Here is a 27,679-nt window from a genome sequence, read left to right as displayed (position 1 = left end):
CCTTGGCGCGCTGGGCGCCCGGGCACCGGCGCGGGGGCCGCCGCGCTCTATTTTTAGCAGGCGCTGTAGCAATCCGCGGCGTGCGCGCGGGCGCGCGGTCTCTTTAAGGAGGCGCCGGGCGGGGACGGGCGTGCGGCCGGCGGGCCGCTGCCGGGAGCCGGGCGGGCGCTGCCGGAGCCGGGCTGGAGCGGTGAGTGCCGGGGCCGCCGCTTTGTTCCGGGGCGGGAGGTGTGGCCGCCCCGAGCCCTGGGACTGGCCGCGCGTGTCCCTGAGGAGCGCTCCGGTGTAGCGGCGTGCCCGGATGGGCCGCCGGCTGACCCCGCGGGACTCGGCTGGGGGGCTCCCCCCTCTTGCTCGCTCTCTTTAAAATGGCGTGAAGGGGGGCAGAGAGCGGCCCGGGCAGTTGTCGGGTTCGCAGGGATGATGAAGCGCAGCCTGCCTCGGGAGTCCGTCGTCTGCCCAGCACCCTGGGGCCTGGGCGCCCACCCTGTGTGTCAGGCACAGCGCCAAGCTTCTCCCCGCAAGGCGAGGCAGGGGCGCGATGGGGTCGGATCACCTCGGCTTGGTGGGAGCACCCAAGAGCAGGCCCCCTCAGAGCTCACGCCTCACGCCAGTGTGAGAGGTCAGGGGAAGCAGGACCCGGCACGGGCACCCAGCTGGGCAGGCAGCGGGCGAGCCTGCGTTGGCTGGGGCCGAGTGCAGTCCCGAAAGGTGGCGGGCCAAGCCCGGGCCGATGGCAGAGCTCAGGGTGCCCCCCTCCTCTGGTGTGCTTCTCCCATGGCACCTCCAGCCTGTACTGAGCCCTGGACTTGCCTGCCTGGACAGGCTGATTGGCCAGGCTAGAATTATATCACCTGCAGGGATTCCCTGGGGGCAGGAGTAAGAGGGGCTGGCACAGAGGGGTCCCCAAGGCGCCCTGCAGGCAGCTGCCGCAGCCCAGGGGGCTCACAGAGCAAGACGCCCAGAAAGGCCGGATTCATGTCTCCATGCACTGCCAAGGGTCCCACTCACTCAAGCGCCTGTGCTAGCAGCTGTGGCTCCTGAGCAGGGGTCTGGCTGTCCTGGGCTGGAAGGTTCTGGAAGGTTCTGGTACTGTCTGGATTGTGCTTTTGTAGTGCTGCCTGCAGCTTGTCAGGGCGGGTGGAAGGTGCAAGGCGGTGAGCGAGCTGCGGGTAATACCTGACACGTGTGGGGGCTTAGCAGCGAACAAAGCCATTTCCCGGAGCCTGCTCTTCGACTTTCCCAGCAAGGAAACTTGAGCTGCTCACAGCGTGTAAACCCAAGTTCCTGTAAATCGCATGGTGTGCCTCCAAGGGGACTGGCTAGCTTGCAGGCATGGTTTGTAAACAGCCTTGGAGCCATGCACCCTGCTCGCTCAGCAGCCGGTCCCAGGCGCTGTCTGCAGTTCACAGTGGAGTTTGCCTTTCTCTGCCAGGCCTGGAGTCCTGGGGCTTCAATGTTCTGGGTGTTGCAAGGTCTGGTAATCTGGGGGTGCGGGAGGGGAGTTGTACCAGCCCAGTGTGACCTTGGCATTTCCTTGGAGGGTCAGGGGGCCAAGTGCACTGGCCTCCCGTCAGCTCTGCTCTGGTGTAAAGCAGTTGCTGTTTTCCGCTTGTTGTGTTTTGCCCTGTGTCGGGCCATTTTGTAACAGATAAAACCTTGATGATGATGATGAGGTTACTGAGGATTGGCTCCAGCCCTGTCTGGGCTGCTTGCAAGGTGACATTCCTCGTGGGGTGGGCTCCTGAGCCCTGTGACCAGCTGGAACGGGAAGGACTGCCGTGTGCTGACAGATGTGAGCGGGATCACCTGTTGACCGGCCTCTCCGCTCAGGGCATGTGGCCTCCACTCTGTTTCTGTCTGCCGTAACCCTTGTCTTCTGGTCTGCCAGTGAGATGCTCCCTGTGTGCCCTGTGCACGCAGTGGGACATGTCTGCTCACGGGCACTGTGTAGTCTGTGCAAATCAGGCCTGGAGAACAGAGTGCGCCGGCACCTGGTCTTGTGCAAAGCTGAGTTCCTCAGGCTCTGGGCCTGCTAGGTCCTGGGAAGACGGCCGGCCTTGGGGGCCGGGTGAAGGGAAGGTGCTGGGTGCACCCCGTGTGTGGCTGCCTGGTAGCACCCAGTTGAGCAAGTGCTGGTCCTGGAGTTGGAGCTTTGAGATGGTATCCCTGGGTGATGCCCCCAGGCCCTGGGACATCCCCTGATGGTGGGTTTGGCAGGGCCCGTGTCTCCCCGAAGTGCTCTGAGCTCCTGTGAGGTCTCCACATGCAGGAGGTGCTCATTCCTGCACCTGCGAGCCTGGGGGCAGGTCACCATGGATGCTGAGAGTTTGGAGTTTGGAGGAATGGTACTGCGTTCTGGAGACACCACCTCTTTAATATGCCAGCGAGAAGCCCAGCCATGATGACTTGACATAGAAGATGGGGCACGTGATTCAGGGGACCCACAGGTCTCTGTAAAGGAGTCCTTGATCCCAGATTGACCACCCTGCAGTAAAGCCTCATTGCTTCACTGCTGTCTGTTGAGGGCTTACACTCACACTCAGCTTGTATTGCCAGTGAGATTTTGGAGAGTACCAAGAAGGGATTTGGCCACATTGTGTGTGCTGGGACAGGAGGGGTCTGGAGTGCTGAGCCCAGGTTCTGGCCCTTGGTGACTCCTGTTCATGTCCACGGGCCCGGACTGCACCTGAGGCCTCTTTCTCTAGTCCTCGGGGTTGTCATGGGAATCGGATGAAATACACAGAAGCATCACCCTGGGCAGCCGGGACAGACGGAGAGTGAAGACCAGTGTGGAGTCGTTAGGAAGCTTAAGCTAGCAGAGTTCTGACTCCGAGGAGCCTCTTGAGTGTATGCAGGCACATGAAGGATAGCATCTTTCATTTTAATACTTAAAAAACTACATGTTATTAAATACAGGCTTTGCATCAAACCCTTCTCTTTAAAGTAGGTGTTAGATTAAGGTTAAAGAAAGAATTTGAGTCAGCAAGTACTTTTGCGGGAATTATGATTTTAAGATAAAAATTAAGCTAGTCGTAGTTCCTAGCAGACAGAGGTGCCTGAAATGGGAAGACAGTCCTTGCTGAGTGAAGGCTGGGTCACTCTGTAGGGGACAATCCCTCGGCCCATGCCAGCTGCCCGGGGAGGGACTCTGGCCTTGGCTGAAGCCATCCAGAGATGGAGCACTAGCTGCTCTTCGAGGCAGCTGACCCCCTTTGTGGATCTTTTGATCCGTACGAAGCTCTTCCTTTTCCCCATTAACCTGTCCCACCGCATTTGTCACATATGAACCCTTGACAGTTGTATGTTGCTCTTGCATGGGCAGTTTGCACCTCACATGCCTAATTTAAAGTCAGCCTCTCCCTAAAGCAGCCCTATCGTCCCCCATCCACCCACCCATGGGTGGCCCACCCATCTACCCATCCTGTTTACACACTCACGCACCCACTCACTCATCCATCTACGCACTTCTCTCTCCATCCTTCTCCCTGTCCACTGCACATCCACCCATCTGCCCACCTACCCATCCACCCACCTACCTGCCTACCCACCCATCTGCCCACCTATCCACCCACCTACCGGCCTGCCTACACACCCGCCCATCTACACGTCTCTCCATCACCCACCCACTCATGTACTCATCCAAACATCTATGCAGTCATCCACCTGCCCACCCACCCTCTCATCCACCCCTCCACCCACCCTCTCATCCACCCCTCCATCCACCCTCTCATCCACCCCTCCACCCACCCTCTCATCCACCCCTCCACCCATCTCTCCATCTACCCCTCTGTCCACCCTCCATCCACCCTCTCATCCACCCCTCCGTCCACCCACACAAGGGGCTCTGCCAGGGTGGGCTCATCCACAGTGTGCCGTGGGCACAAGGGGCTCTGCCAGGGTGGGCTCATCCACAGTGTGCCGTGGGCACAAGGAGCTTTACCCATGTGTCCTTGTGCGTGCTGGGCATGGCTGCTTGTCTTCAGCAAGGAGAGTGTCCATTGGGCTGCTCTCCCGGTAGCTCAGAGACATTCTCTTGGTTGCCCCTGACCATGCTGGGCACAGGGAGGTAGGACAGGGCAGGACTCATTGTTGGGTTTGACCTTTTCATCCCCACCCCTGACACACCTGCCTGGGCCGCTGTGGTTTGAGGCCGGGCTGCAGAGCATGATGCGGTCAGTGACAGCCGTGCAGCTGGAACTGTCACTTGGTGGTAGGTGTGGCGAGTGGAAAAAGAGAAAAACTAGGATTCTCTTTCCCTCCTTAAGCATCAGCAGTTCGTGAGGAGTTGGTCTTAAAGCATCCTTAACTAGAGGCATTGTGTGTGCAGAAGCCCGGGCTGCTCCAAGGGACAGAGGAGAATTTCCTCGTCCCTGGCTTTGCCGCTTCGGCTCGTCTTCTTGGCAGCTCACCCCAAAGGAGCTTGCCCTGGGTGCTGGGTTCCCTGTCCTCTGCCAAGCAGGAATGAGGCTGCAGAGGGTGGGGCTCAGCAGCTGCTTACCCTGCTGGGGCAGACCCTCCCCGCCTGCCTCCCAGGCTGCAGCCTGACATGATCCTGTTTGCGTGGAGCTTGGCCTGGAGTTCATGCAACGAGCAAAGTACTGCTTTTCCAAGCTGTGCAGTAGCGATCAGAAACTTCTAGAAAGGCCTTCCTTACCTCCCTCAACTCCCAACGGGGGACTGAGGGTTGAACTTGTTTCATAACGTAACAAGGGACCTGAAGGGATCCCCCAAGTCATTCAGGCTAAGTGGCAAAAACAAGTGGGAATGTCTTCTGCCCCCGAGAGGCCAGCAGGGCCCCCCACCTGGTCCCTTCCCTCGCTGCCACAGTTGGCCAAGGTCGGGAGTCCAGGGAGCCCAGGGAGGCCTGCTGTGCTACCAGGGAAGGCAGAGCGACGTAATAAAAAACCGATTCCTGTTTAATTATACGGAAATAGACATTCATTTAGAAGGCATAGTGACAGAAAGAGATGGGAGATACACACACAGAGAAACACTCTTTCATTCACTGTTCACTTCCTGAATACACATAGCAGCAAGGAGCTGGGTCAGGCTGAAGCTGGGAGCCAGGAACCTCATCTGGATCTCCCATATAGGTGGCAAGAACCAAGCGTTTGAGCTATCATCTGTTGTCTTCTGGGTACATTAGCAAGAAGCTGGATTGGAAATGGAGCAATCAGGACTCAAAACTGTTACCTGCCCGAGGCCCAGTGTGATGGCTCACTGGCTAAATCCTCACCAGGACCCATAGGGACATCAGTTCCTGTCCTGGCTGCTCCACTTCCCTGCTGTGGCCTGGGAAAGCAGTAGGAGATGGCCCAAAGCCTTGGGACCCTGCACCTCTGTAGGAGACCTGGAAGAAGCTCCAGGCTTTGAATCAGTTCAGCTCCAAAGGCACTTGGAACATTGAGACCACTTGGGGAGTGAACCAGTGGACGGAAGATCTTTCTCTCTGCATCCCCTCCTCTCTGTAAATCTGCCTTTCCAATAAAAAGAAAATAAATCTTAAAAAAAAAAACCCTGGCACTGTGATATGGTTTGTGGACATAACAAACAGTTGGTTTAACTTTGTGCTACAGTGCCTGCCCCAGACCCACTTTCTAAAGAGAAGGTTGTGTTTACAAAAAGCCCTCTCCCAACTCGGTGTTCAGCCGGCCCTGGTATATCTGGGCAGACTTTGCCGGGAGCATAGCACAGCATAGCAGGCCCACTCACCCCTTCAGGGGAGGGCTGTAGCTTGGTGAGGGTTAGAGACATTGTCTAAATTTTACTTGCATTTCAAAAGCAAAGTTAGTTTTATTCTAGTTTCGCTAGCTTCCACCCTCCTTTGTAATCCGTCAGCATTTCTGCAGACCGTGTGCAAATCTGTCCCCTTCCTGGATAACCTCTTCCTCTTTCCCATCTGCTAGGAATGGAGGCCCCCCAAGGAAGAGTCCCAGGCAAAGGCATCTTTGTTGCGTGGTACCATTCTCTCACTCTGCCCAGCAGCCCCAAATAGCCACCGGCCTGTTCTTGGTTCAATGCCTGCTTTATTGTCACCGGAGATGAGGGAAGAAGGGTGGAGCCACTGTCCCCCAGCCTTGGGGGCATCCATGAAATCAACCTTGGGTGAGATACAGGTCTTAAGCCTCCATCCCACAGGGTAGAGTGCCTCACCCCCAAGCCCTCTTCCCTCTGAGGACAGCAGGTGGCCCCTGGCGTTCACAGGCCAGTGAGGCCGGCCAGCCTCGCCCTCCATCCATCTCCACTGCCTGACCCCGGGCCTCACCCACTGGCAGTGGACAGCAGCCTGTATCCACTGATCTGAGCCTGCCTGGGTGGGTGTTTCCTGCATATTTGAGATTTCAGGGAGGAAATCAAAATAGAGACACAAAGCCTTTGTTTGATTTCTGGACTGGGGCTGGCTGGAGGGATGGGAAGGAGGGAGCAGGAGCAGGCCACTTGGCATTGGAACAAAATAACCATTTCTATGGAAGCCTTTCACAGGGACTTTGTTATTTCGGGTTGGTGTGGCCAGCAACCGAGATTGGTGCAGGGCTGGGAGAGCCCCCAGCCAGAAAGGAGAGGCAGGTGGTCCTTACCCCAAGGCTGCAGAATCAGCTGGGTCAGGGGCAGGCTGTCTGTGTGGCCTGGAGCGAGGCCCCCTCCTCTGGATGCGTCATTGGAGGGGCTTACGGCCCAGGCACCTGACGCCGCTTCCAGTTGGGTCCAGTCTCACCCGGTCTAACACCTTCCTGAGGATTAGCAAGAGCCCCTCTCATGTTTCTGAGAGCGTCCAGGTGGGGTCACCATGCTTGCTGCTGTGGTCAGCTGTCTGCTTGTCCTCACACACAGGTGCGCCCCACAGCCTCAAGGGCCAGGCTCTCAGCAAGAGCTTGTGGGAAAGCAAGGTGTAAGCGCAGAGCAGGGCAGCGGCTGACTCTGAGCATAAGCTTTTTCCTCTTGCTCGGCCCGCCCTTGGCAGCTTCACCCTGGCCGCCTCCCCAAGCCCCGTTTCCTGCCATTTTCCAAGGACCAGTTTTCTTGGATGCTGTCTCATTGACTCCAAGTTTCCATGCTTTCTGGCTGCAAAGCCGTGAAGCCATCTATCTTTAGGCTAGGCCATGGGCCACCCAAGCGCTTGTCTACCAAGACTCACAGCCCTGGGCCCACAGGGAGAACCCACAGGAGCTGTGCAGTTATTCTGGTTGCTACTGACCATATCCTGTCTCCAGATGACCGAAGCACAGGTCTTCAGTTCTGTTTCACAGAGTTGCCATGGAGATCTGATACCCTCCATGTAGAATAGTGGCTGTTTATCCAGCACCAGAGACAGCAGAGATTCAAACAGGGTGAAAGTGGATCTTCTCTGACCTTTGCCCCCTCCTGCACCTGGCCGGGCCGGCTGGGGGAGGGGGAGCAGGAGAGCCACCCACCAGAGCCTGGTGACCCTGATCCTACCCGGAACACTGTCGCCTATCTGCTCATGCCAGGAGTCCAGGCTGCCTGGCTCAACAAAGCCTCTGCCTGGTCATTGCCATGCTCACCTCGCATCCAGGAAGTTGCCCTGTGCTTTGGCCCACAGCCTGCCTGGGAGCGGTCTGGTTGCTCTTGAACCCTGGGGCTTGGCTGTCTTCTCCCCAGCTCAGGGGAGAGCCCAGGGCTGGCTCTGCTGAAGCCTCAGAAGGTCCCGCTTCTTCCTTCATGCTGTTTGGAATGTAAGTGAAGACGACAAAGCCATGGGCCCTTACACTCCTCTTCCCTCCTACGTGCCTCCCCCCCCCCCACGTTATGTCACACCCTTGGGGTGGGCAGTGTGTCCCCATGTTCCCGCAGTGCCATTTCCTTTTGCTCACACCTCGGTGCGACACTGGCCAGCCTCGGAGTGGTGGCCACCCTTCTTGAGTCAGGGGTGGCAGCGGGTGCTGTGGGGCTGGGTGATGCTTGGGGTTCACACAGTATTGCAGAAGGCTTACACTGCTGGCCAGTGCTGACCAGCCAGGTATCTGCACAGGGACACAGATGTGCAGCTGCTCCGTGAGGGTGCCCACTGGCAGCCCCGTGGCAGGAGTTATGGAGCCCCGGGCAGCTCGTGTGGGTACATCTGTGGCGGCACTGCTGTTCCCTGTTGCCCGTGCCTACCCATCTGACCTCTGTCAGCACCTGTTCCCAATTCCTTCTGTCTGCTGCTGCTCCTGCTGCAGGATGGGACAGGGCGTGACCAGGACATGTAGGAGGGCTTTGCAAGGGACCGTTGTCCCTGTCGGCCTCTGGCCTCCGCGTGCTCTATTGGTGCTGTCAGGGAAACTTCTCCCATTCCCCAGGCACTGGGAGTGTAAATTTCACAATAAAGCAAGCCCCCTTTACCAGCTGCCACTCGAGGAAGTGTGGGCCTGGTAGCAGCCCTGCTCCCAGCCCTGGACTGAATTCTTACCCAGCCTTCCCCTTGCCAGAGTGCCACGGGATGGCTGTGAGGGCTGGGGTGACCCTCACACTGTGTCCCGGCCCTCTGGGGCCAGAGCTGTGGCCTATTCCACAGACTTTGTCCCGCTCAGGCTCGGAGGTGGCCCAGCTCTGGCTGCGGACATTTGGGGATGGCCGATGTCCCTCTTCTCCATCGATCTGCATGGAGAATACAATAAAAATAAGTAAATTAACAACAACAAAAAAGGATGGGGGGCCGGCTATTTGCAGTAAGTGGTGTCTGTCCTGGGAGTGCCCAGGGCCAGGACCTGCCCAGCCATGCCTCCTGCTGGGCAGCTGCCTTCCTGGCCTTGGAGGCCTCCTGCACTTGACCTCTGCTGTCTGACTCACAGCCACTCTGGAGCCACACTCCGGGTTCACGTGCCACTTGCCAGCTGAGCGAGGTTAGACAAGCTTACTTCGCTGGGCCTGTACAATGGGGTAACCAAAGTTCTGAGAAGTGAATGAGTTAAGTTGGTCACATCTTCCAACAGCCTGTGACCCAGTTCTCGCGCTGCGTGTTCCCATTTTCCTGATGTCATCTTTGTTGTCATTACCACAGCATGGTGCTGGGTAAGGGGGAGTGGATGGCCAAGGCCCGGCCCTGCCTAGGAGCACCCCACCGCTGGGAAGCATCAGCAATGGTGACCAAAAGCCACATGTGCCACCTGGGGTGCTGAGGAAACCTGAGCATGTGTCCCTCCCTGGCCTGGCCCTCTAGCCTCCTGTATGACTGCTTCCGCCACCTGCTGCGCGAGCGCTGGGGCAGCTGTGGAAGCGGAGCCCATGTCGGAATGATCCAAGCAATAGTTGTGCAGGGACAGCCAGGCAGGCTGCCCTCACCGTCTCCCCCTGAGCTGGTCCTGAGCCCTCCTAGGAAGTGCTGAGGGGAGCTGGAGCAAGTGGGTTCAGTCTGAGATGACCAGGCCTTGTTCAGGCCACCAAGACCAGGATCTGAGCAAGGAAGAGGCGCAGGTGGCTCAGGGCTGTCCGCTCTGGGAGAACAGCACCGGGGCGCGTGCTGCCCACCCAGACCGTGGGAACACAGGGGCTTGACTGTGCGGCACATCCGTCGTGGAACGAACCGCCACACTGGGAGCCTGCTGAGGGTCGTGAGCTGAGATCGCCCAAGCTATGAGCCAAGGGTTGCAGCAAGGTCTGGGGGTGGGAGGGCGGACCCTTGTGCGTTTGCCCCCCACGTCTGCACAGCCCGCAGGTCAGTGGCCCGGGGAAGCTGCCCATTTCTGGGAATTGTGCAGAAGGGAAGGGCCCCTCCTGGAATGCAGGCTGGGCACACCCTGACATCACCCAAGAGATCTGTCCCCTGGAGGAGGAGTGGCGGTGCAGCCCTTCTCCCAAGGGCTCCGGGCACAGTGCGTGCGTCCTTGCCTGGCCGCTTTCAGTAGGACAGAGTTCTGTTGATGGGCTGAAAGGGAGACCCAAAAGTCATCAACGCAGAAGTAGTCAGGAGCCAGTGAGTGCCAGCCCGCCAGTCAGCCGATGGTGCCTCAGGAGTGGGGTGTTGCTCTGGGCTGGCAGAGCCTGGCATGCAGCCCCAGCAGGAAGTGTGCCCCCCCAGCTCTTCTCAGCATGACTTTTGGGGTCTGGCCAGCCCACAGTGGAGTCCCCCTCACAGTAAGGTTGCGACTGTCACACGTGTCTTCCTGGCCACCATTTGCTGTGGCCAGGCCTTCGTGACATTGCTTTCAGACACAATGCTGGTTGGGTGGGAGGGTTGGGTGGTATGAAGTGAAGACTGAGAACCCACAGAAACCCCAAGACAGTGTCGGCAGCCAAAGTCATTCATTTCTCAGGTGCGGCTTGCACAGAGAAGGGTGTGTTGTCCTGGAGGCTGTTTTTTTTCAAAGGTTTATTAGTTTTGAAAGTCAGAGTTACAGAGAAAGAGGGAGAAACAGAAGAAAGTTGTTGCACCTGCTGGTTCTCTCCAGATGCATGCAGTGGCCAGTGCTGAGGCCAGCAGCCACGCAGCTGCAGGGTCCCAAGGCTGTGGGCTAGCTTCTGCTCTTCCAGGCCTCCAGCAGGGAACTGGACCCGAAATGGAGCAGCTGGGATGTGAACCGGTGCCCATATGGGATGCCCACATCGCAGACAGTGACTTCATTGGCTATGCCACAGCACTGGCCTGGGGAGGCTGTCTTTTAGCTGTTGGAGCCCAGAATACAGGAAGCTGGGTGAAGAATGACGGCCGTGGTGAGGGTCCTAACCTGTGAGCACTGCCATGCTGTGGGGGGAAGGGAGGTGATGCTGCGCCCTCTGCTGTGCTGGGTCCCTCTCCCGTCCCTGTGCTGGGTCCCTCTCCCGTCCCTGTGTGGGTCCCTCTCCCGTCCCTGTGCTGGGTCCCTCTCCCGTCCCTGTGCTGGGTTCCTCTGCAGCTGTGGCCGTGGAGTGGGTGGGGAAGAGCCACCCTTAGGAGAGGGCGTGCAGGGCCCCAGACACACTGCATAACAGTGTAAGCACGCCCTTGCTGACAACACTTCTGGTATGTTCTCGGCCGGGGTGGAGTGAAGGGGGGAACCTGTGCTTGTGTATTGTTTTTTTTTTTTTTTTTTAAAGATTTATTTATTTTATTACAGCCAGATATACACAGAGGAGGAGAGACAGAGAGGAAGATCTTCCGTCCGATGTTTCACTCCCCAAGTGAGCCGCAACGGGCCGGTGCGCGCTGATCCGAAGCCGGGAACCAGGAACCTCCTCCAGGTCTCCCACGCGGGTGCAGGGTCCCAATGCATTGGGCCGTCCTCAACTGCTTTCCCAGGCCACAAGCAGGGAGCTGGATGGGAAGTGGAGCTGCCGGGATTAGAACCGGCGCTCATATGCGATCCCGGGGCTTTCAAGGCGAGGACTTTAGCCGCTAGGCCACACTGCCGGGCCCTTGTGTATTGTTTAGGTGGGGAATCTACGCCTCCAGGAAGTTAAGAAACCTTCTCAGGTCACTCAGGGAGCCCATTTTGGAGCACAAAAGGGGAACATGGGCAACCTGGCTGCGGAGTCCAGACTGCTGCTGATGGGCTCGGCACCCCCCCAGAAACCCTGGGCCTTTGCACAGGACTCTTCCAAAAGGGTCCCAACCCCGCCTCCCGCCAGTTTGAAAGCGTGCTGGCCCCAGTGTTGTGGTGCAGTGGGTTAAGCTGCCACCTGCAATGCCAGCACCCCATGTCAGAGTGCTGGTTCGCTCCTCAGCTGCTCTACTTCCAATCCAACTCCCTGTTCATGTGCCTGGGAAGGCAGTGGATGATGGCGCACTCTACCTGACCCCGTGTCTTCCATGGAGTTCTAGACTGAGACCATTTGGGAAGTGAACCAGCAGGTGGAAACGCCTTTCTCTCTTTTCTTCCCAGCCTTTTCTGTTATTATTTTTGTTTTGTTTTGTTTTTAAGTTTTTATTGGAAAGACAGATATACAGATAGAAGGAGAGACAGAAAAGACCTTCCATCCGATGATTCACTCTCCAAATGGCTGCAACGGCTGGAGCTGAGCGGATCCGAAGCCAGGATCCTGGAGCCTCTTACGGGTCTCCCACATGGGTGCAGGGTCCCAAAGCTTTGGACCATCCTCCACTGCTTTCCCAGGCCACAAGCAGGGAACTGGATGGGAAGCGGGGCTGCCGGGATTAGAACCAGTGACCATACGGATCCCAGAGTATGCAAGGAGAGGACTTCAGCCGCTAGGCCACCACACCGGGACCCCACCCTTCCTTTTTTAACAGGAAAAACAGAAGGAAACTTGCTGAGTGACAAGGTTGTGCAGAGGTGCTCCGTACCAGCCACCCAGCTCCCGGGGGTTGGAGCTCGGGCTTTCCAGAAGCACCTGGTTTGCCGCCTGCTGCATGGCACACGAAAGGCGGGGACGTGGAAGGCTGTGCTGACTGAGTAGCCTGTAACTAGGTGCCGTGTGGACCCCGAGCTGGTCCCGGGAGAAGTCAGGGACAGAGAGAAGCTCTTGACCCCACAGAACTCACCATCTTCTTAGGGAGGCAAATCTGCCATCCGGGAAACGACTGTAAACCCTGCCACGTGGCACTAGCCGTGGGGAACAGAGCAGAAGGCAGCAGCCCAAGAGGCAGCTCTCCACGTAGAGATGCGTGCCTGAGGCTTTCGCACACATGTTATTAAAATCATCAAGGAGGCAGTACTGCTCCTTAGGAAGAAGTTTCCAGTATGAGCAATGGTTTGAAACTGTGGCCTGGGCGGGGCTGTGGGAGCAGTGTTACCATAGGAACCAGCTCTTCTGCCTGTGTTAGCAAGCAAGTGGCTGCTGCTGCAAACGCTGGTGGGTGGTGGTGGGCGCCTGGAGCCACGGAGCAATTTTCCAGAGAAGTGGTGCTCAGCTGGGATGTGATGGGGTGGGAGTGCAGGGGGCGCACTGACCTGTTTCCTCTGGCTAGGAAAGAGCCGAGGTGGCCGTGAGAGTTGGAATGGAGCAGAAACGAATCGTGGAACTCGAGGGCACAAGGAGAGAGAAGGTGTCTGGGCACTCTCTCTGGGCTGGGCACCCTCTCTGGGCTGGGCATATTTCATCGTTTTCTTGCAGGATTAGAGCAGACCTGCAAAGTAGGATCCTTTAACCAATCCCATTTGGTTTTATTTTATGAAGGATTTATTTTATCGAACTGGTGCTCCTATGGGATGTCAGTGTTTCAGGCAGCAGCTTAGCCTACTGGCCACAATGCTGACCCATAGGTGACCCCATTTTATAAGTCAGTTATCAGGGCTGTGGAAGTTCGGTCCCTGAACTCATGGACAGGAAGGTGCCGGAACAGACGTGGGAATAGGCAAGATGTTAAGGAAAATTCCACCTCCTTCCACCCTGCCAGCTCAAGGGCCCACGCACAATCCAGCCTTCTAGGATGTTCTCAAAGGTGTGTTCTGGCCGAGGAGCTGGACAAAATGTGGCAGGTGGTTGTGCATGCGAGCAGTTTGCTCCAGCCACCTGCTGGCCAGCATGGTGTCCCCTGATGACTCCTGTCACAGCCTGAGGCCAGGGTCTTGCCTCTGGCCATCGGAAGAGGATGCATCCGAGAGCGCATCCGAGAGCGTCCACTGTGCAGTGTGGACAAGTCCCCAGTGCCAGGACAAGGGCCACTGTGGTGGAGATCCTCTGTGGTGACTCTGACCTGGATCCCCACGCAAACCAGCGTGGCCACGTAACCCACTCTGAGAAAGTAACCCTAAGAACCCCGTCACACTGCCCTTGAACTGACAGAGGAGGAGCCCACAGCTCTCAGGGGCCAGCAGCCTTCCTGGGCAGCGGTGGAGTGTGCTGGGTGGCCCCAAGGTCCCTAGCCACACGTGTACCTCCCCCCTCCAGGTCCACACAGGACCGTGTCCTTCCCACAGTCATAGTACAACTTTTGCTCCTGGGCTCAGGGTCAGGTACCCAGGGTACTTCCTGGTGCAGTGTGGGTACTTCGGGCAACCAGGGAGACCCTGTAGCAGGCGCTGTGGCTTCTCCCTGTGGCAGGGCACCTAGACAGCAGCCCCTACGTGGTTCTTTCTAGGCCTTCCTCCCTGTGCCTTCCCCACACGCGCTTGGTGCTTTGTTGCACTCCTGGGCCTCCCAAGACGCCTGGGCTTCCAGCCTCGAGACAGGTCCTGGTGTCCTGGGTACCCCTTGCCTACTCCCTGCAGCCTCGTCACCATACCTGGGTAGTGGGAGACATTTTCAGTACAATGGAGGCAATTTAGCTGTCTCCTGGCTCCAAGTCACCAGACGCCAATAATGCCCACTCACTTTGGACAACTCAGAATATTCCAGACATTGCAGGTATCCCTGGATGGGTGGGAGGGAGGCAAAACTGCTTTTGACTAAGATCCACTGCCTTAGCTGGACTCATAATACAGTGCCCACCTGGTCCTTGGCTAAAGCAGGGTTGAACAGATGCCCTAAGAGCCCGGCATGATTTGTACATAAGGAAGAGGGAGGCGCAAGGGTAGGCTGTGGGAGTTTGAATTCTGGTGGGGCCTCGGGTCCCTGGACTCAGATGTCTTAGGCTGTCATGGTCCCTCTGCTTCCTGCATCTGGCGTTGTGCTTCTAGTTTAGTCTAAATGAGTTTGTGTTAGCAGTTCTCGGAGTGTGGTTGCCAAGCCAACAGCATGAGCATCGCCAAGGCTCTTAGTAAACTTGGCCCCAACTTCAGGTCCTTCCTCATTCGTAAGTTTAAGCCTCAGCTCCTTCCAAACAGAGCACCCTAACCCACGAGGGGCGTTCCAGGCGGAGGGGACTCCATATAAAGGGCTGACCCTCGTGTCACCTCTGCTCAGAGAAGGGTAGTTTGGCAACGTGCTAGTGTCTTTTTCTTTTAAAAATATGTATATATACATATATATTTTTAAAAATTTTTATTGGAAAGGCAGATTTGCAAAGAGAAGAAGAAAGAAAGGAAGCTCTTCCATCCACTGATTCACTCCCCAAGTGGCTGCAACAGCCGGAGCTAAGCCGATCCAAAACCAGGAGCCAGGAGTTTCTTCTGGGTCTCCCATGAGGGTGCAGGGGCCCAAGGCTGTGGACCGTCCTCGACTGCTTTCCTAGGCCACAAACAGGGAGCTGGGTGGGAAGTGGAGCAGCCAGGACAGGAATTGGTACCCATATGGGATCCCAGTGCATGCAAGATGAGAATTTAGCCACTGAGCCATCACACTGGGCCCTGGACAGGTGTCTTTTGGTTTTTGGCTATACTTGTTAAAGACAACTGGTGGTTCTGTGTGCCCAAGAACACCCTGGCATGCAGCTGGTGTTCAGTAAATGACAAAGGCAGGCTCTGTGGCACATGGAGACTCCCACGGCCCTCATCAGAGTGCTGCTTGCATTCTCAGCCAGTTTCCTGCTGATGCACCTGGGCTGCACGAGGGGCCATGAATGTGAGCCCTGCCACCCGTGTAGGAGACCTAGATGGAGTCCCTGCTGCTGGCCTTGACCTGACTCAGTCCGGCAGGTGGAAGATCCCCCTCCCCACCCAATTCTGTCACTGCACTTTTCAGATGCAAAAATGTATAAAGCATAAGATGTGGTTGAACATATCACCCCTGGGGTTCGACTCTTGTTTTCCTTAGCATTTCATTGGGAATATTCCGGACTTGGTAAGAAGGGAGCAGAGGAAGACCGCCTGACCCAGGGGTCGCAGGTGCTGCGTGGGGTCCCAGCTGTTCCAGTGCACAGGGCACCGAGTCCCTGCCGTTCACAAGGGGACTTGGAGGAAGTTCCTGGTTCCTGGCTTCTGCCTGGCCCAGCCCTGACTGTTGTAGGTAAATGAACCATGGGATTGGAAGATGTCCGTCTCTCTCTCTCTCTCTGCCTTTCAAGTAAGTACAATTTGTTTTTTAAAAAAGGAAAATCCATGAAAATGCACAGCTCATGCAGGAAGCAGCACCCCTTGCCTCAGGCCGTGTGTTTTGCCTCCCTAGGTGTGAGCGGCCAGCAGCATGGCCAGCAGCGCCGTCCCCAGCGACAACCTCCCCACCTACAAGCTGGTGGTGGTGGGGGATGGAGGCGTGGGCAAGAGCGCCCTCACCATCCAGTTCTTCCAGAAGATCTTCGTGCCTGACTACGACCCCACCATTGAGGACTCGTACCTGAAGCACACAGAGATTGACAACCAGTGGGCTATCCTGGACGGTGAGAGCGGGCCGCGGCCTTCCCGTGGGGGAGGGTCCGCTCTGCGTCACTGTTGTGGGATGGCTGGGGGAGGCTGTGTATGGTTGCCCTTGTCGAGGGCGTGAAAGCTTTGCGGGAACCAAGCGACGTCTAACCAAGAGGCAGCCCAGAATTGTGCCAACTCAGTGAGCTTATGTTTGTTCCTTCTTGCTGGTCAGAGGCTCCGGTTACCAGTTACAGCTGTCTCCGGCGAACAGGAAAAAAAAAATGTAGGGGAGAAACAAATGATTTCTTTCTAAATTTTTTTATTTTTATTGCAAAGTCAGATATACATAGAGGAGGAAAGACAGAGAGGAAGATCCTCCGTCCGCTGATTCACTCCCCAGGTGCCTGCAACAGCCAGAGCTGAGCCGATCCGAAGCCAGGAGCCGGTTTCCCACGTGGGTTCAGGGTCCCAAGGCTTTGAGCTGTTCTGACTGCTTTCCCAGGCCACAGACAGGGAGCTGGATGGAAAGCGGGGCCAGCAGGACTCGAACCAGTGCCCATTTGGGATCCCGGCATGTGCAAGGTGAGGAGGACTTTAGCCACTAGGCTACCGTGCCGGGTGCTGATTTCTTTAACATTTACTCAGTAAATGTCCTGTGGAGAGAAAGTCTTGGCTCTGCCTCCGGATGTTAGTTAAGCTTAGATGAGTAGTTCTGCATGTGTGGGAGCCTGCTAGCAGCGTCGGCATCACCAGGGAGCCTGCCCTGACCTCCGGCTGATTCACAAGTTCTGCTTTGGCACTCCCTGCAGGCTGTGCCGGGCCTGAGAACCACAGCTCCAACTCTGCCTGGTTAGAACCTTGCATTGCGGAAGTCTGCCTGTTAAGCACCTTGACCGTAGGACGGGGTCTAGGAGGGGAGAAGCGAGCCCTCTTAGGGCGTGGGATTTGCATGTGTTTTCTGCTCTTTCTGGCTCGTTTTTCGTTCTCTTAGCGGTGGCTTTCAAAGACCAGAGTGCTTCATCTGGTGAGGTGCAGCCCGTTGTTTGTGCTTAATGTTGTGTCTAAGAGATCTTCGCCTAACCCAGGGTCACGAAGGCATTTCCTATCGTTTTTCTAGAAGTGAACTTGTTTTAGGTTTTTACATTTAATTTTATGATCAACCCTGCATGAATTCTTGGATTTGGCATGAGCCAGGAGCACAGCTCATTTTCCTATGAATGGAATGCCGTTATACCAGCACTATCTGTTGAGTAAGTCGCACTCTGGGTCATCTGAATTTGCTGAAAACCAGCCTGTGCATGGAGCTGTCCGCTGGATTTAGTTGTGTCTTCAGTATTAGACTGTGCCGGAACTGTAGCTTTACAGGAAGTCCTGGAGTCAGGGGGCATCCAATATCCAACTGGATTACTTTTCGGTGGTTGTTCTGTTTTGGCTAGTCCGGATCCCGGGTATTTCCATTGGAATTTTAGAGTCAGTTAAATTCTAAAAGTCTAGATTTTGAGCGGGGTTCTGTTGACTGTAGATCAGTTTGAGAATTGATATCTTAGCAATAAACCTTTTAGTCATGAACCTGCGTCACCGTTAATTTCAATCTCATTTTCTCATCAGATTCTTTATTTTGTAGTTCTAAGTGCATAGGTCTTTTTCTGTGTTTTGTCAAATTTTTACCGACATCTGGATTGATGTTATTGTAAATGATTTTTTACAATCCCAGTGTTCAGTAGTTTGTTAGTATATGAAAATATAAACATATTTGTACAATCTCTACTCATGTATCTAAGAAGCAGAGAAAGAGATCTCCCACGCATTGGTTTATTTCCCAGACGCCTGCTGCTGCCAGAGCTGGGCTGCCATATATACGCATGCTTCGGTTTGGTTTTCTGACACGCTCTGGAAGTTTCCTCCCCTGTGATTTTGTGACTGTCCAGTGTTGTTCAATTCCAAAGTGGTTGTAATTTCTGCCTTGCATTTCTTTTTCACTAAAGAGTTCTAAAGGAGTATAACTTTACAATTTTTCCATGGGGAGATTCGTCTGTGTTCTTGCTTTTGGTCATTTTTTTTAATTAACTTCCAGGCAGAACATGATTTATGATTTTCACTTTTTAGGACTTGCGGAGCTTTTGTTAATAGCCCAACCTACAGGCTGTTTCACGTGTATTTAAACAGTGTTCACTGCTCGGCGGTGACGTACGGGCTGCCTCTCAGAACAAGCGTCACGTTGCGTTGTTTCATGAGAGGTCATCACTGGGTTCTGTTCAGACGGTTCACGGCAGCTGTGGGACTTTGTTCTAAAGGTTACTTTCCTCTACATACAGAGGCTTATGATTCCTTATGGGCCGAATGTCGTGGTCACAAACCCTTTCCTGTTTCAGTTTGGCTTCTGCTTTATGACTGCCTTTTCTTCTTTTGGCTAGTACGTGTCTGGCATATTCCTTTTTTCGTTTTTCTGTTTTCATGCTTTCTATGTCCTTATGCTTTATTGTGTGTCTTCTGTTCATAGCACACAGATGGATTTTAAACTGAAATATTGCTTCAAATAGATGAATTTAACCCATTTGCAGTTATTGTGGTTAGTCACAGCATTAGTTCTACCCTCTTATTTCATGTTTACTTTTTATCTTACTCATATTTTTTAGGTTTATTTTTGTCCTTGTTAGCTTTGTCCCATTTAGTGTGTTCTATTTTTCTCTCCCATTGATTGGGAAGTTTGGGGTTTTGTTTCTGTTCTCCTGGCGGCTGTGCTATATGCGTCCTTGGGTGTCTACTTCCAAAAGTATTTTTATGTCACCATCTGGATGTAACCATGATTCGTCTCGGGAGCTTTCCTGCGGGAACAGCTCATATTCAGCCAGAAAGCGGACAGCAGCAGCAGGGCCCCCCCAGCGATGGTGACAACCCCTGAGCAGGGCTTCGTTCCTCCCCAGTGCTGGACACGGCCGGGCAGGAGGAGTTCAGCGCCATGCGGGAGCAGTACATGCGCACGGGGGATGGCTTCCTCATCGTCTTCTCCGTCACAGACAAGGCCAGCTTTGAGCACGTGGACCGCTTCCACCAGCTCATCCTCCGTGTCAAGGACAGGTGAGGGCCCCTGCTCAGTCAGGTGGGGGCTCAAGGAGCCTGTGCGTTCTGCGCTGTCTCCCCTTTCGTTCTGTGGTTTCCAGGAGAAAGCTGCAGGGCAGAGGGGCAGAGGGGCAGAGTTAAATGCTCTTCCTTGCACTGGCCTCCTGTTCATCCCTCAGGCTTCCAGGGCTCGGCTCCCGCCCAGCCCTCAGAGAAACACTGTTTTCCAGGTGCAGTTCAGCACATTCTCTCCACTGTGTATTGCACTCAGCCCTATCACACACAAGGCTGAAGGTTTTTTTTTTTTCCAGAAAAATATAGATTTATTGAAAGTCAGATTTAAGAGAGAGGGAGAGACAGAGAGAAAGCTCTTCTGTCAACTGGTTCACTCCCCAAGTGGCCTCAGCATCTGGAGCTCAGCTTGTCCAAAACCAGGAGCCAGGAGCTTCTTCCAGGTCTCCCATGCTTATGCAAGATCCCAAGGCTTTGGGCCATCCTCGACTGCTTTCCCAGGCCACAAGCAGGGAGCTGGATGGGAAGTGGAGCAGCCAGGACACAGGTTGGCACCCGTATGGGATCCCGGTGCTTGGAGATAGAGGACTTAGCCACTGAGCCATTGCGCTGGGCCCAACTCTGAGATTTTTAAAACCCCTAGTTAAGGGCTCCAAGTGGCTAGTAAATTGGATCTCAAAAATACAACTTAAGGAAAATAGAAAGAAATTGTGATGGAAAATGGCAAACTGAACAAGTCTCGTCAGGATGAAAAATTCCAGTTAAAACCAGATCTGAAAGCCCAGTGTTCTTACCTTTACCAGGTAGAAGGGTGCACACACACACACACACACACACGCACACACACCTGCACAGGAACCCCAGGGGTCCCTCACACGCACTCATGTGCACACACACACATGTGCACACACACACACACACACCGAGCTCTGAAAGAGACTGGGACATGGGAAGGCAGACAGCTTCTTTATTGGTTAGAAAAAAGGGAAGGAAAATATAAAGAAGTGCCCATTTTCACCTATCAGATTGCAATTTTTTTAAGATTTATTTTTATTTGAAAGACAGTGTTACACAGAGAGAGAGATCTTCCATCTGATGGCTCACTCCCCAAATGGCAACAGTGGCTAGAATAGGGTAGGGCTGATCCAAAAGCCAGAAGCTTCTTCCAGGTCTCCCACATTGGGACAGGTGGTCAAGCCTTAGGCCATCCTCCATTGCTCTCCCAGGCCATAAGCAGACAGCTAGATTGGAAGTGGAGTGGCTGAGACTCGAACCTGCACCAGTATGGGATGCTGGACCTGCTGGTAGAAGCTTGACACCCTATGCCAGTGTAAATACCCTACGCTCCAAAGATCCCCAAGACTGGTGTTGCCTTCCCTTTGGGACAACACTATTGACCTTTGGGGCCTCGTAGTCCCACAATCCTCTCCTGGGAGCCACTCCATTGAAGCCGTGCCAGCCATATGTGGGACCCATCCGCCTCACCAGCCACAGCTGGCGGCCCTGACAGTCCTGCCTGGTTGGTTACATCAATGCGATGGCAAGGCAGGACCAGGTCAGGAGCTTGTACCCCCCTCCTCGATGACCTCCACGGCCAGCAGCCCCAGGTCCCTCCCCAAACCAGGGTCCTTATGCCTTTCTGGGAAGGGCAGAGGAAGGGGGCCCCGTGGCCAGGCCGACTTCATGGAGTGGCTGTTCCTGTGTTTCCTAGGGAGTCATTCCCGATGATCCTCGTGGCCAACAAGGTGGATCTGATGCACTTGAGGAAAATCACCGGGGAGCAGGGCAAGGAGATGGCGGCCAAACACAATGTAGGTGTGTGTGTGTGCAGGGGTGGGGTGGTCAGAGCTGTGTCAGTCATGTAGGGGTATGTGTGTGTGTGCAGGGCTGGGGTGGTCAGGGCTGCGTCAGTCATGTAGGTGTGTGTGTGTGCAGGGGTGGGGTGGTCAGAGCTGTGTCATGTAGGGGTGTGTGCAGGGGTGGGGTGGTCAGAGCTGTGTCAGAGTCATGTAGGGGTGTGTGCAGGGGTGGGGTGGTCAGAGCTGCGTCAGTCATGTAGGTGTGTGTGTGCAGGGGTGGGGTGGTCAGAGCTGTGTCATGTAGGGGTGTGTGCAGGGGCGGGGTGGTCAGAGCTGCGTCAGTCATGTAGGGGTGTGTGTGTCTGCAGGGGCGGGGTGGTCAGGGCTGCGTCAGTCATGTAGGTGTGTGTGTGTGCAGGGGTGGGGTGGTCAGAGCTGTGTCAGTCATGTAGGGGTGTGTGTGTGTGCAGGGGTGGGGTGGTCAGAGCTGTGTCATGTAGGGGTGTGTGCAGGGGTGGGGTGGTCAGAGCTGTGTCAGAACCATGTAGGGGTGTGTGCAGGGGTGGGGTGGTCAGAGCTGCGTCAGTCATGTAGGTGTGTGTGTGTGCAGGGGTGGGGTGGTCAGAGCTGTGTCATGTAGGGGTGTGTGCAGGGGTGGGGTTGTCAGAGCTGCGTCAGTCATGTAGGGGTGTGTGCAGGGGTTGGGTGGTCAGAGCTGCGTCAGTCATGTAGGGGTGTGTGTATGCAGGGATGGGGTGGTCAGAGCTGTGTCAGTAATGTAGGGGTGTGTGCAGGGGTGGGGTGGTCAGAGCTGCGTCAGAGTCATGTAGGGGTGTGTGCAGGGGTGGGGGTCAGGGCTGCGTCAGTCATGTAGGTGTGTGTGTGTGCAGGGGTGGGGGTCAGGGCTGCGTCAGAGTCATGTAGGGGTGTGCAGGGGTGAGGTTCAGGGCTGCGTCAGTCATGTAGGGGTGTGTGCAGGGGTGGGGGTCAGGGCTGCGTCAGTCATGTAGGTGTGTGTGTGTGCAGGGGTGGGGGTCAGGGCTGCGTCAGAGTCATGTAGGGGTGTGCAGGGGTGGGGGTCAGGGCTGCGTCAGTCATGTAGGGGTGTGTGCAGGGGTGGGGGTCAGGGCTGCGTCAGTCATGTAGGGGTGTGTGCAGGGGTGGGGTGGTCAGGGCTGCGTCAGTCATGTAGGGGTGTGTGCAGGGGTGGGGTGGTCAGGGCTGCGTCAGTCATGTAGGAGTGTGTGCAGGGGTGGGGGTCAGGGCTGCGTCAGTCATGTAGGTGTGTGCAGGGGTGGGGGTCAGGGCTGCGTCAGTCATGTAGGTGTGTATGTGTGCAGGGGTGGGGGTCAGGGCTGCGTCAGTCATGTAGGTGTGTGTGTGTGCAGGGGTGGGGTGGTCAGAGCTGTGTCAGTCATGTAGGGGTGTGTGCAGGGGTGGGGTGGTCAGAGCTGCGTCAGTCATGTAGGTGTGTGTGTGTGCAGGGGTGGGGTGGTCAGAGCTGTGTCATGTAGGGGTGTGTGCAGGGGTGGGGTGGTCAGAGCTGTGTCATGTAGGGGTGTGTGCAGGGGCGGGGTGGTCAGAGCTGCGTCAGTCATGTAGGGGTGTGTGCAGGGGTGGGGTGGTCAGAGCTGCGTCAGTCATGTAGGGGTGTGTGTATGCAGGGATGGGGTGGTCAGAGCTGTGTCAGTCATGTAGGGGTGTGTGCAGGGGTGGGGTGGTCAGAGCTGCATCAGAGTCATGTAGGGGTGTGTGCAGGGGTGGGGGTCAGGGCTGCGTCAGTCATGTAGGTGTGTGTGTGTGCAGGGGTGGGGGTCAGGGCTGCGTCAGAGTCATGTAGGGGTGTGCAGGGGTGAGGTTCAGGGCGGCGTCAGTCATGTAGGGGTGTGTGCAGGGGCGGGGTGGTCAGGGCTGCGTCAGTCATGTAGGTGTGTGTGTGTGCAGGGGTGGGGTGGTCAGAGCTGTGTCAGTCATGTAGGGGTGTGTGCACGGGTGGGGGGTCAGGGCTGCGTCAGTCATGTAGGGGTGTGTGCAGGGGTGGGGTGGTCAGGGCTGCGTCAGTCATGTAGGGGTGTGTGCAGGGGTGGGGTGGTCAGAGCTGCGTCAGTCATGTAGGGGTGTGTGCAGGGGTGGGGGTCAGGGCTGCGTCAGTCATGTAGGTGTGTGCAGGGGTGGGGGTCAGGGCTGCGTCAGTCATGTAGGTGTGTGTGTGTGCAGGGATGGGGTGGTCAGAGCTGTGTCAGTAATGTAGGGGTGTGTGCAGGGGTGGGGTGGTCAGAGCTGCGTCAGTCATGTAGGGGTGTGTGCAGGGGTGGGGTGGTCAGAGCTGCGTCAGTCATGTAGGGGTGTGTGCAGGGGTGGGGTGGTCAGAGCTGTGTCAGAACCATGTAGGTGTGTGTACAGGGGTGAGGTTCAGGGCTGCGTCAGTCATGTAGATGTGTGTGCAGGGGTTGGGGGTCGGGACTCTCAGTCAGTACCCCATCACTGCGCTGCTGTAGTCCTGCTGTGAGCTGGTCTCTGTGAACGGACGTGGCCTCCGGAGTGGTCAGCTGGATTCCATGGGAGGCTTCATAGGGCATCCATGCCCGGAGATGGTTTGGTGGAGGACTGTGGGCCTCCATCATTAGCAACCCCGGGGTCAGGGCCAGGCCCCTTCAGTGTGGCCTGGAGGCCATGCCCGTTCCCCCTCCCTGTCCCCACCAGAGTGGATTCATCGTTGGGCTGTGTGGAGGGGTCAGCTTCTGCCCGTGCCCCTGAACTGGCCCTACTGTGCTCGCGCCCAGTACCAAGATGAGTCACTGCTCCACGGCCTGTGCCTGTGGGCATCTGGGCACGTGTCCTCCCTCACCGTCACCCCTGGCAACGGGTTCCATTCTCTCTGTCGGGGGCTCAAGCTGAGCTTGGGCCTAGGCCACAAGAGAGGGGTCAGTAGAGGCTGTGTGTGGCCAGGGCGTGCTGGATCAGTCATGCACAAGTCGCCCCAGCCCGCTGGCCCTGCCCTGCAGGTGGAGGGAGGGCTCTCTGCCTCGTGCTGTTCCCTGGTTCATTCAGGAGCTCTGTGCTAACTTCCAGGGCCTGGAGATGGACAGCAGGCAGCAAATCGGGGTGCATGAGCAGGTGACAAGTGGTGAGGGCAGAAGAGGGAAGCTTTCCCCAAACCTGTCCCAAGGGGAAGCCTTGCTGAACACTTTCTGTAAGGATCAAACAGAGGGAGCGAAGGAGTGAGCCCTGCAGATGGCTGGGAAGAGGCTGTTCCACGGGGCCGTGCCAAGGCCCGGGGTGGACACTTGTGACGGCGGAGAAGCTGCAGGACCGAGGCAGAGGGAGCAGGGGTCTGTGGAATGGGCAGTGAGCTGGCAGGGTGGCTTAGGGCCACAAGAGCAGGGAGAACCCTGGGAGCTGACAGCCCAACAGTACCCACGGCAGGCAGCCGTGCCGGGAGCAGGGTGAGGGTCACCGAGGCCGGGCTCATGCCTTGGTGGAGAACCTGTAGAGCCCAGGAGGGTGACAAGACCTCGCTGGAGTCTGGCTGCTTTTGCTCACTGGAGTGGGCAGTGGGGTCCCAGCCAGGCCTCATGCTGGGTGAGCAGGGTGTGCTGCCGATGCCGTGAGCAGAGCTGGGCCCCTAGAACCACATGAGAGTGTCTAGGTCAAGTCCCAGCAGGAGAGAGAGACAGAGAGAGAGAAAACTTTAATCTGCTGATTCACTCCCCTAAATGCACATAAGCGTGTGGGCTGCACTGGGCTGAAGCCAGAGCCAGGAGCTCGGTCCTAGGTGGGTGGCGGGAGCCCTTGGTAGTGCCTTCCTGGGCACACAAGCAGGTAGCTGATCAGAAACTGCAAGCAAAGCTAGAAGCAGCACTCTGATAAGACAGGTGGGCATTCGGAGTGGGATGCAGCCAGTCGGCCGTGTCGCCAGCCCTTGTCTGCTTCCAGCCAGCGCTCTCCTGGTACTCCTGCCTCCCTCTCCTCTCTCGTCGTTCTGCCTTTCAAAGAAGTAGGTTTTAGAAAAAGCTCTCCACATCTGTCCATGGGAGGCCAGGCGGGGAGTGGAAGCGTGTCTGGTTCCTCGCCTTGTCCCCGCCGGGCTCCATCTGCTTAGTTGTAGGGTGGAGATACTTGCTTCCCTCCGAGGATTAACTAGGATTGAGGGTGCTGGTGGTTTCCAAGAGCCCAGGCTGCCCTTGACCCCAGGTGGCCACAGTGGGAAAGACTGACCGCTGCACCTCTGTGCTGCGGAGACCCTCCCCCAAGCCCCCTCCCCCGCCTTCAGCGTGTCAACCTGTGCCCCCTCTTCACTGTGCTTTTCCATGACAGTCCGTCGGCTCGGCCCCCTCCCGTCGAGGGAGGCCTGCGTGTGGCTCCCCGATGCCCACGTGGGGGAAGCTGAGCACTGCTACCCTGTATACATCGTTGCTGTGGAGGAGTGTGGGCTTGAGACCTCAGAAGCCTTGTCCTCCTCCAGCCAACCACACACGCGGTGTAGACAGCGACCCTGGAGACCCATCCTGTGGGTCCCGTGACTGTGCAGCAGTGACCTCCTGGGCTCCTCCAGATGAGACGTTGACTAGCTTGGCTTGCTGGGATTGGGGCGGGGGATGCCAGCTCACCAAGGTCACAGGCCTGTGCACATAACCCGGGCTTTCCCACCCAGGCCCAGGCTGAAGGGGCCCAGAGAAACAAGGGCAAGAATCACCCCAAGGTGGAAACACTTTTTTTAAAGGTCTTTTTGTTTGTTTGTTTTTAAGATTTACTTATTTTTATTGGAAAAGCAGAACAGAGTTACAGAGAAGGGAGACAGAGAAAAAGATCCTCCATTTGCTAGTTCACTCCCCACATGGCTCCAACAGCTGGAGCTAAGCCAATCCGCAGCCTGGAGTGTCTTCCGGGTCTCCCATGTGTGTGCAGGGTCCCAAAGCTGTAGACCATCCTCGACTGCTTTCCCAGGCCATAAGCAGGGAGCTGGATGGGAAGTGGAGCAGCCGGGACTGGAACCTGTGCCGCACAAATCTTGGAAAGAGAAGAAGAATCAGAGTATCTTTTTTTTCATTTTTGGAAGGAAGAGTGACAGAGAAAGGTGGGGGAAACAAGAGACTCTTCCCTCCGCGGGTTCACTCCCCAAAGGCCTCAGTGGCCAGGCTGAAGCCACGAGCCCCATCCAGGTTTCCTGCTTCTGTGTCAAGGGCCGTGTTTGGGGACCATCTTCCGCTGGCTTCACAGTGCATTAACAGGGAGCTGGAGGGGAAGTGGAGCAGCCAGGACTGGAACCTGTGTCCGTGTGGGATGGCTGGCTGCTGTGCCACAGTGTGACCACCAGAATGTGTTTGAATGTGATTGATGACTCACCTTTTAGCGTTCGGGTGTAGAACAGGACCATGCAAATGCTACTTCAGGGAACGGTTAACTCTCTCTGAGACTAAGGAGCAAGAGGGGGCTGGCAAAACCATCGGCTAAGCTTCCCAGCCCCAGAGAGCAGCAGCAGCAGAGGCTGGGGGCCAGGGGCCCTTGCGGGGTAGGGGGCTTGGCCCTCTGAGAACTGACGCTCTCAGTGCTAGCTCACCCAAGAAGAGCTGTGCCTTCCAGATTCCATACATAGAGACCAGCGCCAAGGACCCCCCTCTCAACGTGGACAGAGCCTTCCATGACCTCGTTAGAGTAATCAGGTGAGAGCCCCCCCTCCCTAGCAAGGGCCGAGGCTGCGGGGCTCTGAGCCCAAGGCCCGTGGAGTGCAGCCTGCAGGCTGAGGTGAACTCTGCCCCAGTAGGACACCTGCACCTGTTGGCTTGAAGGGACCTGTGACGTTCAGAAGCCAGCTGCAGGCTAGGGAGAGCTAACAGAAAGCATGGGAATGCGCATGTGCTACCCGGAAACACAGACATGACGGGGCAGCAATCCATGTAACCCAGTCTCACCGAGGACCTGAACGGAAGCAGCCCCAGCAGTGTTAGCAGTGCGATTCACCTTTTCCTCCTCAAGTGTTTGCCCTTGAGAGAAGCCACGCCTCTCACCCACGCACCCACCCACCCCCGTCCCCTGCAGCCCACCCAGCAAATTCCCAGAGCCCGTCCCCAGCCCCTGTGGTCCCATGGCTGCTCAGGCGTCAAGGTCAGCAGTAAGTGGGAGGGGCAGCAGGGCAAAGCGAAGCCCATCCTGACTTATATTTCCTTCATTGTTCCAAAAGGCAACAGATTCCGGAAAAAAGCCAGAAGAAGAAGAAGAAAACTAAATGGCGGGGAGACCGGGCCACTGGCACCCACAAACTGCAGTGCGCGATTTTGTGACAGGCCTGAGATCCGGGGGTACAGTGATCATGACCTGGCCAGTCCACAGGACCCCTCCACTGCCTAACTGCACTGAACACCATCTCTAACCACCACCCTGGGCCCGAGGCCCCAGCAGCGCAGGAAGGGAGAGAGACGGGAAGGGAGGGCCGGGAGCCGGCAGGGCCGGCCTAGCTGAGAAGGCCTGCAGAGGGTTGCTTCTCTGGCCCTGGGTGTGCCAGCTTGCTGCTCCCTCTCCTAGGTCATGTGTCCCTTCTCTTACCTGCGCAGCGTTGGCTCGGTGTGGGACAGTCCATCCAGGTGTGACGTGCAGAGCGGGCAAGAGCGGGCTTCTTCCCTCGCCACCTCCCTGTCCTCAGTGTCTGAGCTTGGGTGTGTCTTTCGTAGGTTTTTAAATTATTTTCATGATTGTTCTTTTATTCAAGGGGTCTGTGCCCACTGTTGCCAAGCCCACCCCAGCCCCCCAATCCCATGTCTGGAAGAGTGT

The 27,679-nt window shown here is 56.4% G+C and overlaps 1 protein-coding gene across 2 annotated transcripts; it reads left to right on the top strand.

Moving 5' to 3' along the window:
- MRAS (muscle RAS oncogene homolog) lies at positions 1 to 27,593 on the top strand. Of its 2 annotated transcripts, none has more exons than XM_058657119.1 (6): positions 1 to 190; positions 15,865 to 16,075; positions 18,965 to 19,118; positions 20,824 to 20,923; positions 26,495 to 26,574; positions 27,093 to 27,593. In XM_058657119.1, exons 2-6 carry the CDS (start codon positions 15,883 to 15,885, stop codon positions 27,190 to 27,192), a joined length of 627 nt encoding a protein of 208 aa, XP_058513102.1. In that variant the 5' UTR covers positions 1 to 190; positions 15,865 to 15,882; the 3' UTR covers positions 27,193 to 27,593. The 2 variants fall into 2 exon arrangements, with proteins under 2 accessions (XP_058513102.1, XP_058513103.1); XM_058657120.1 differs by having other exon boundaries at positions 20,824 to 20,927; positions 27,093 to 27,222.
- Positions 27,594 to 27,679: the final 86 nt, after the last annotated feature.

Source organism: Ochotona princeps, chromosome 30 (assembly GCF_030435755.1).
Source record: "Ochotona princeps isolate mOchPri1 chromosome 30, mOchPri1.hap1, whole genome shotgun sequence".
Lineage (NCBI taxonomy): Eukaryota > Metazoa > Chordata > Mammalia > Lagomorpha > Ochotonidae > Ochotona > Ochotona princeps.
The sequence above is the reverse complement of the archived record's forward strand: the minus strand, read 5'-3'. Positions and strand labels throughout refer to the sequence as shown.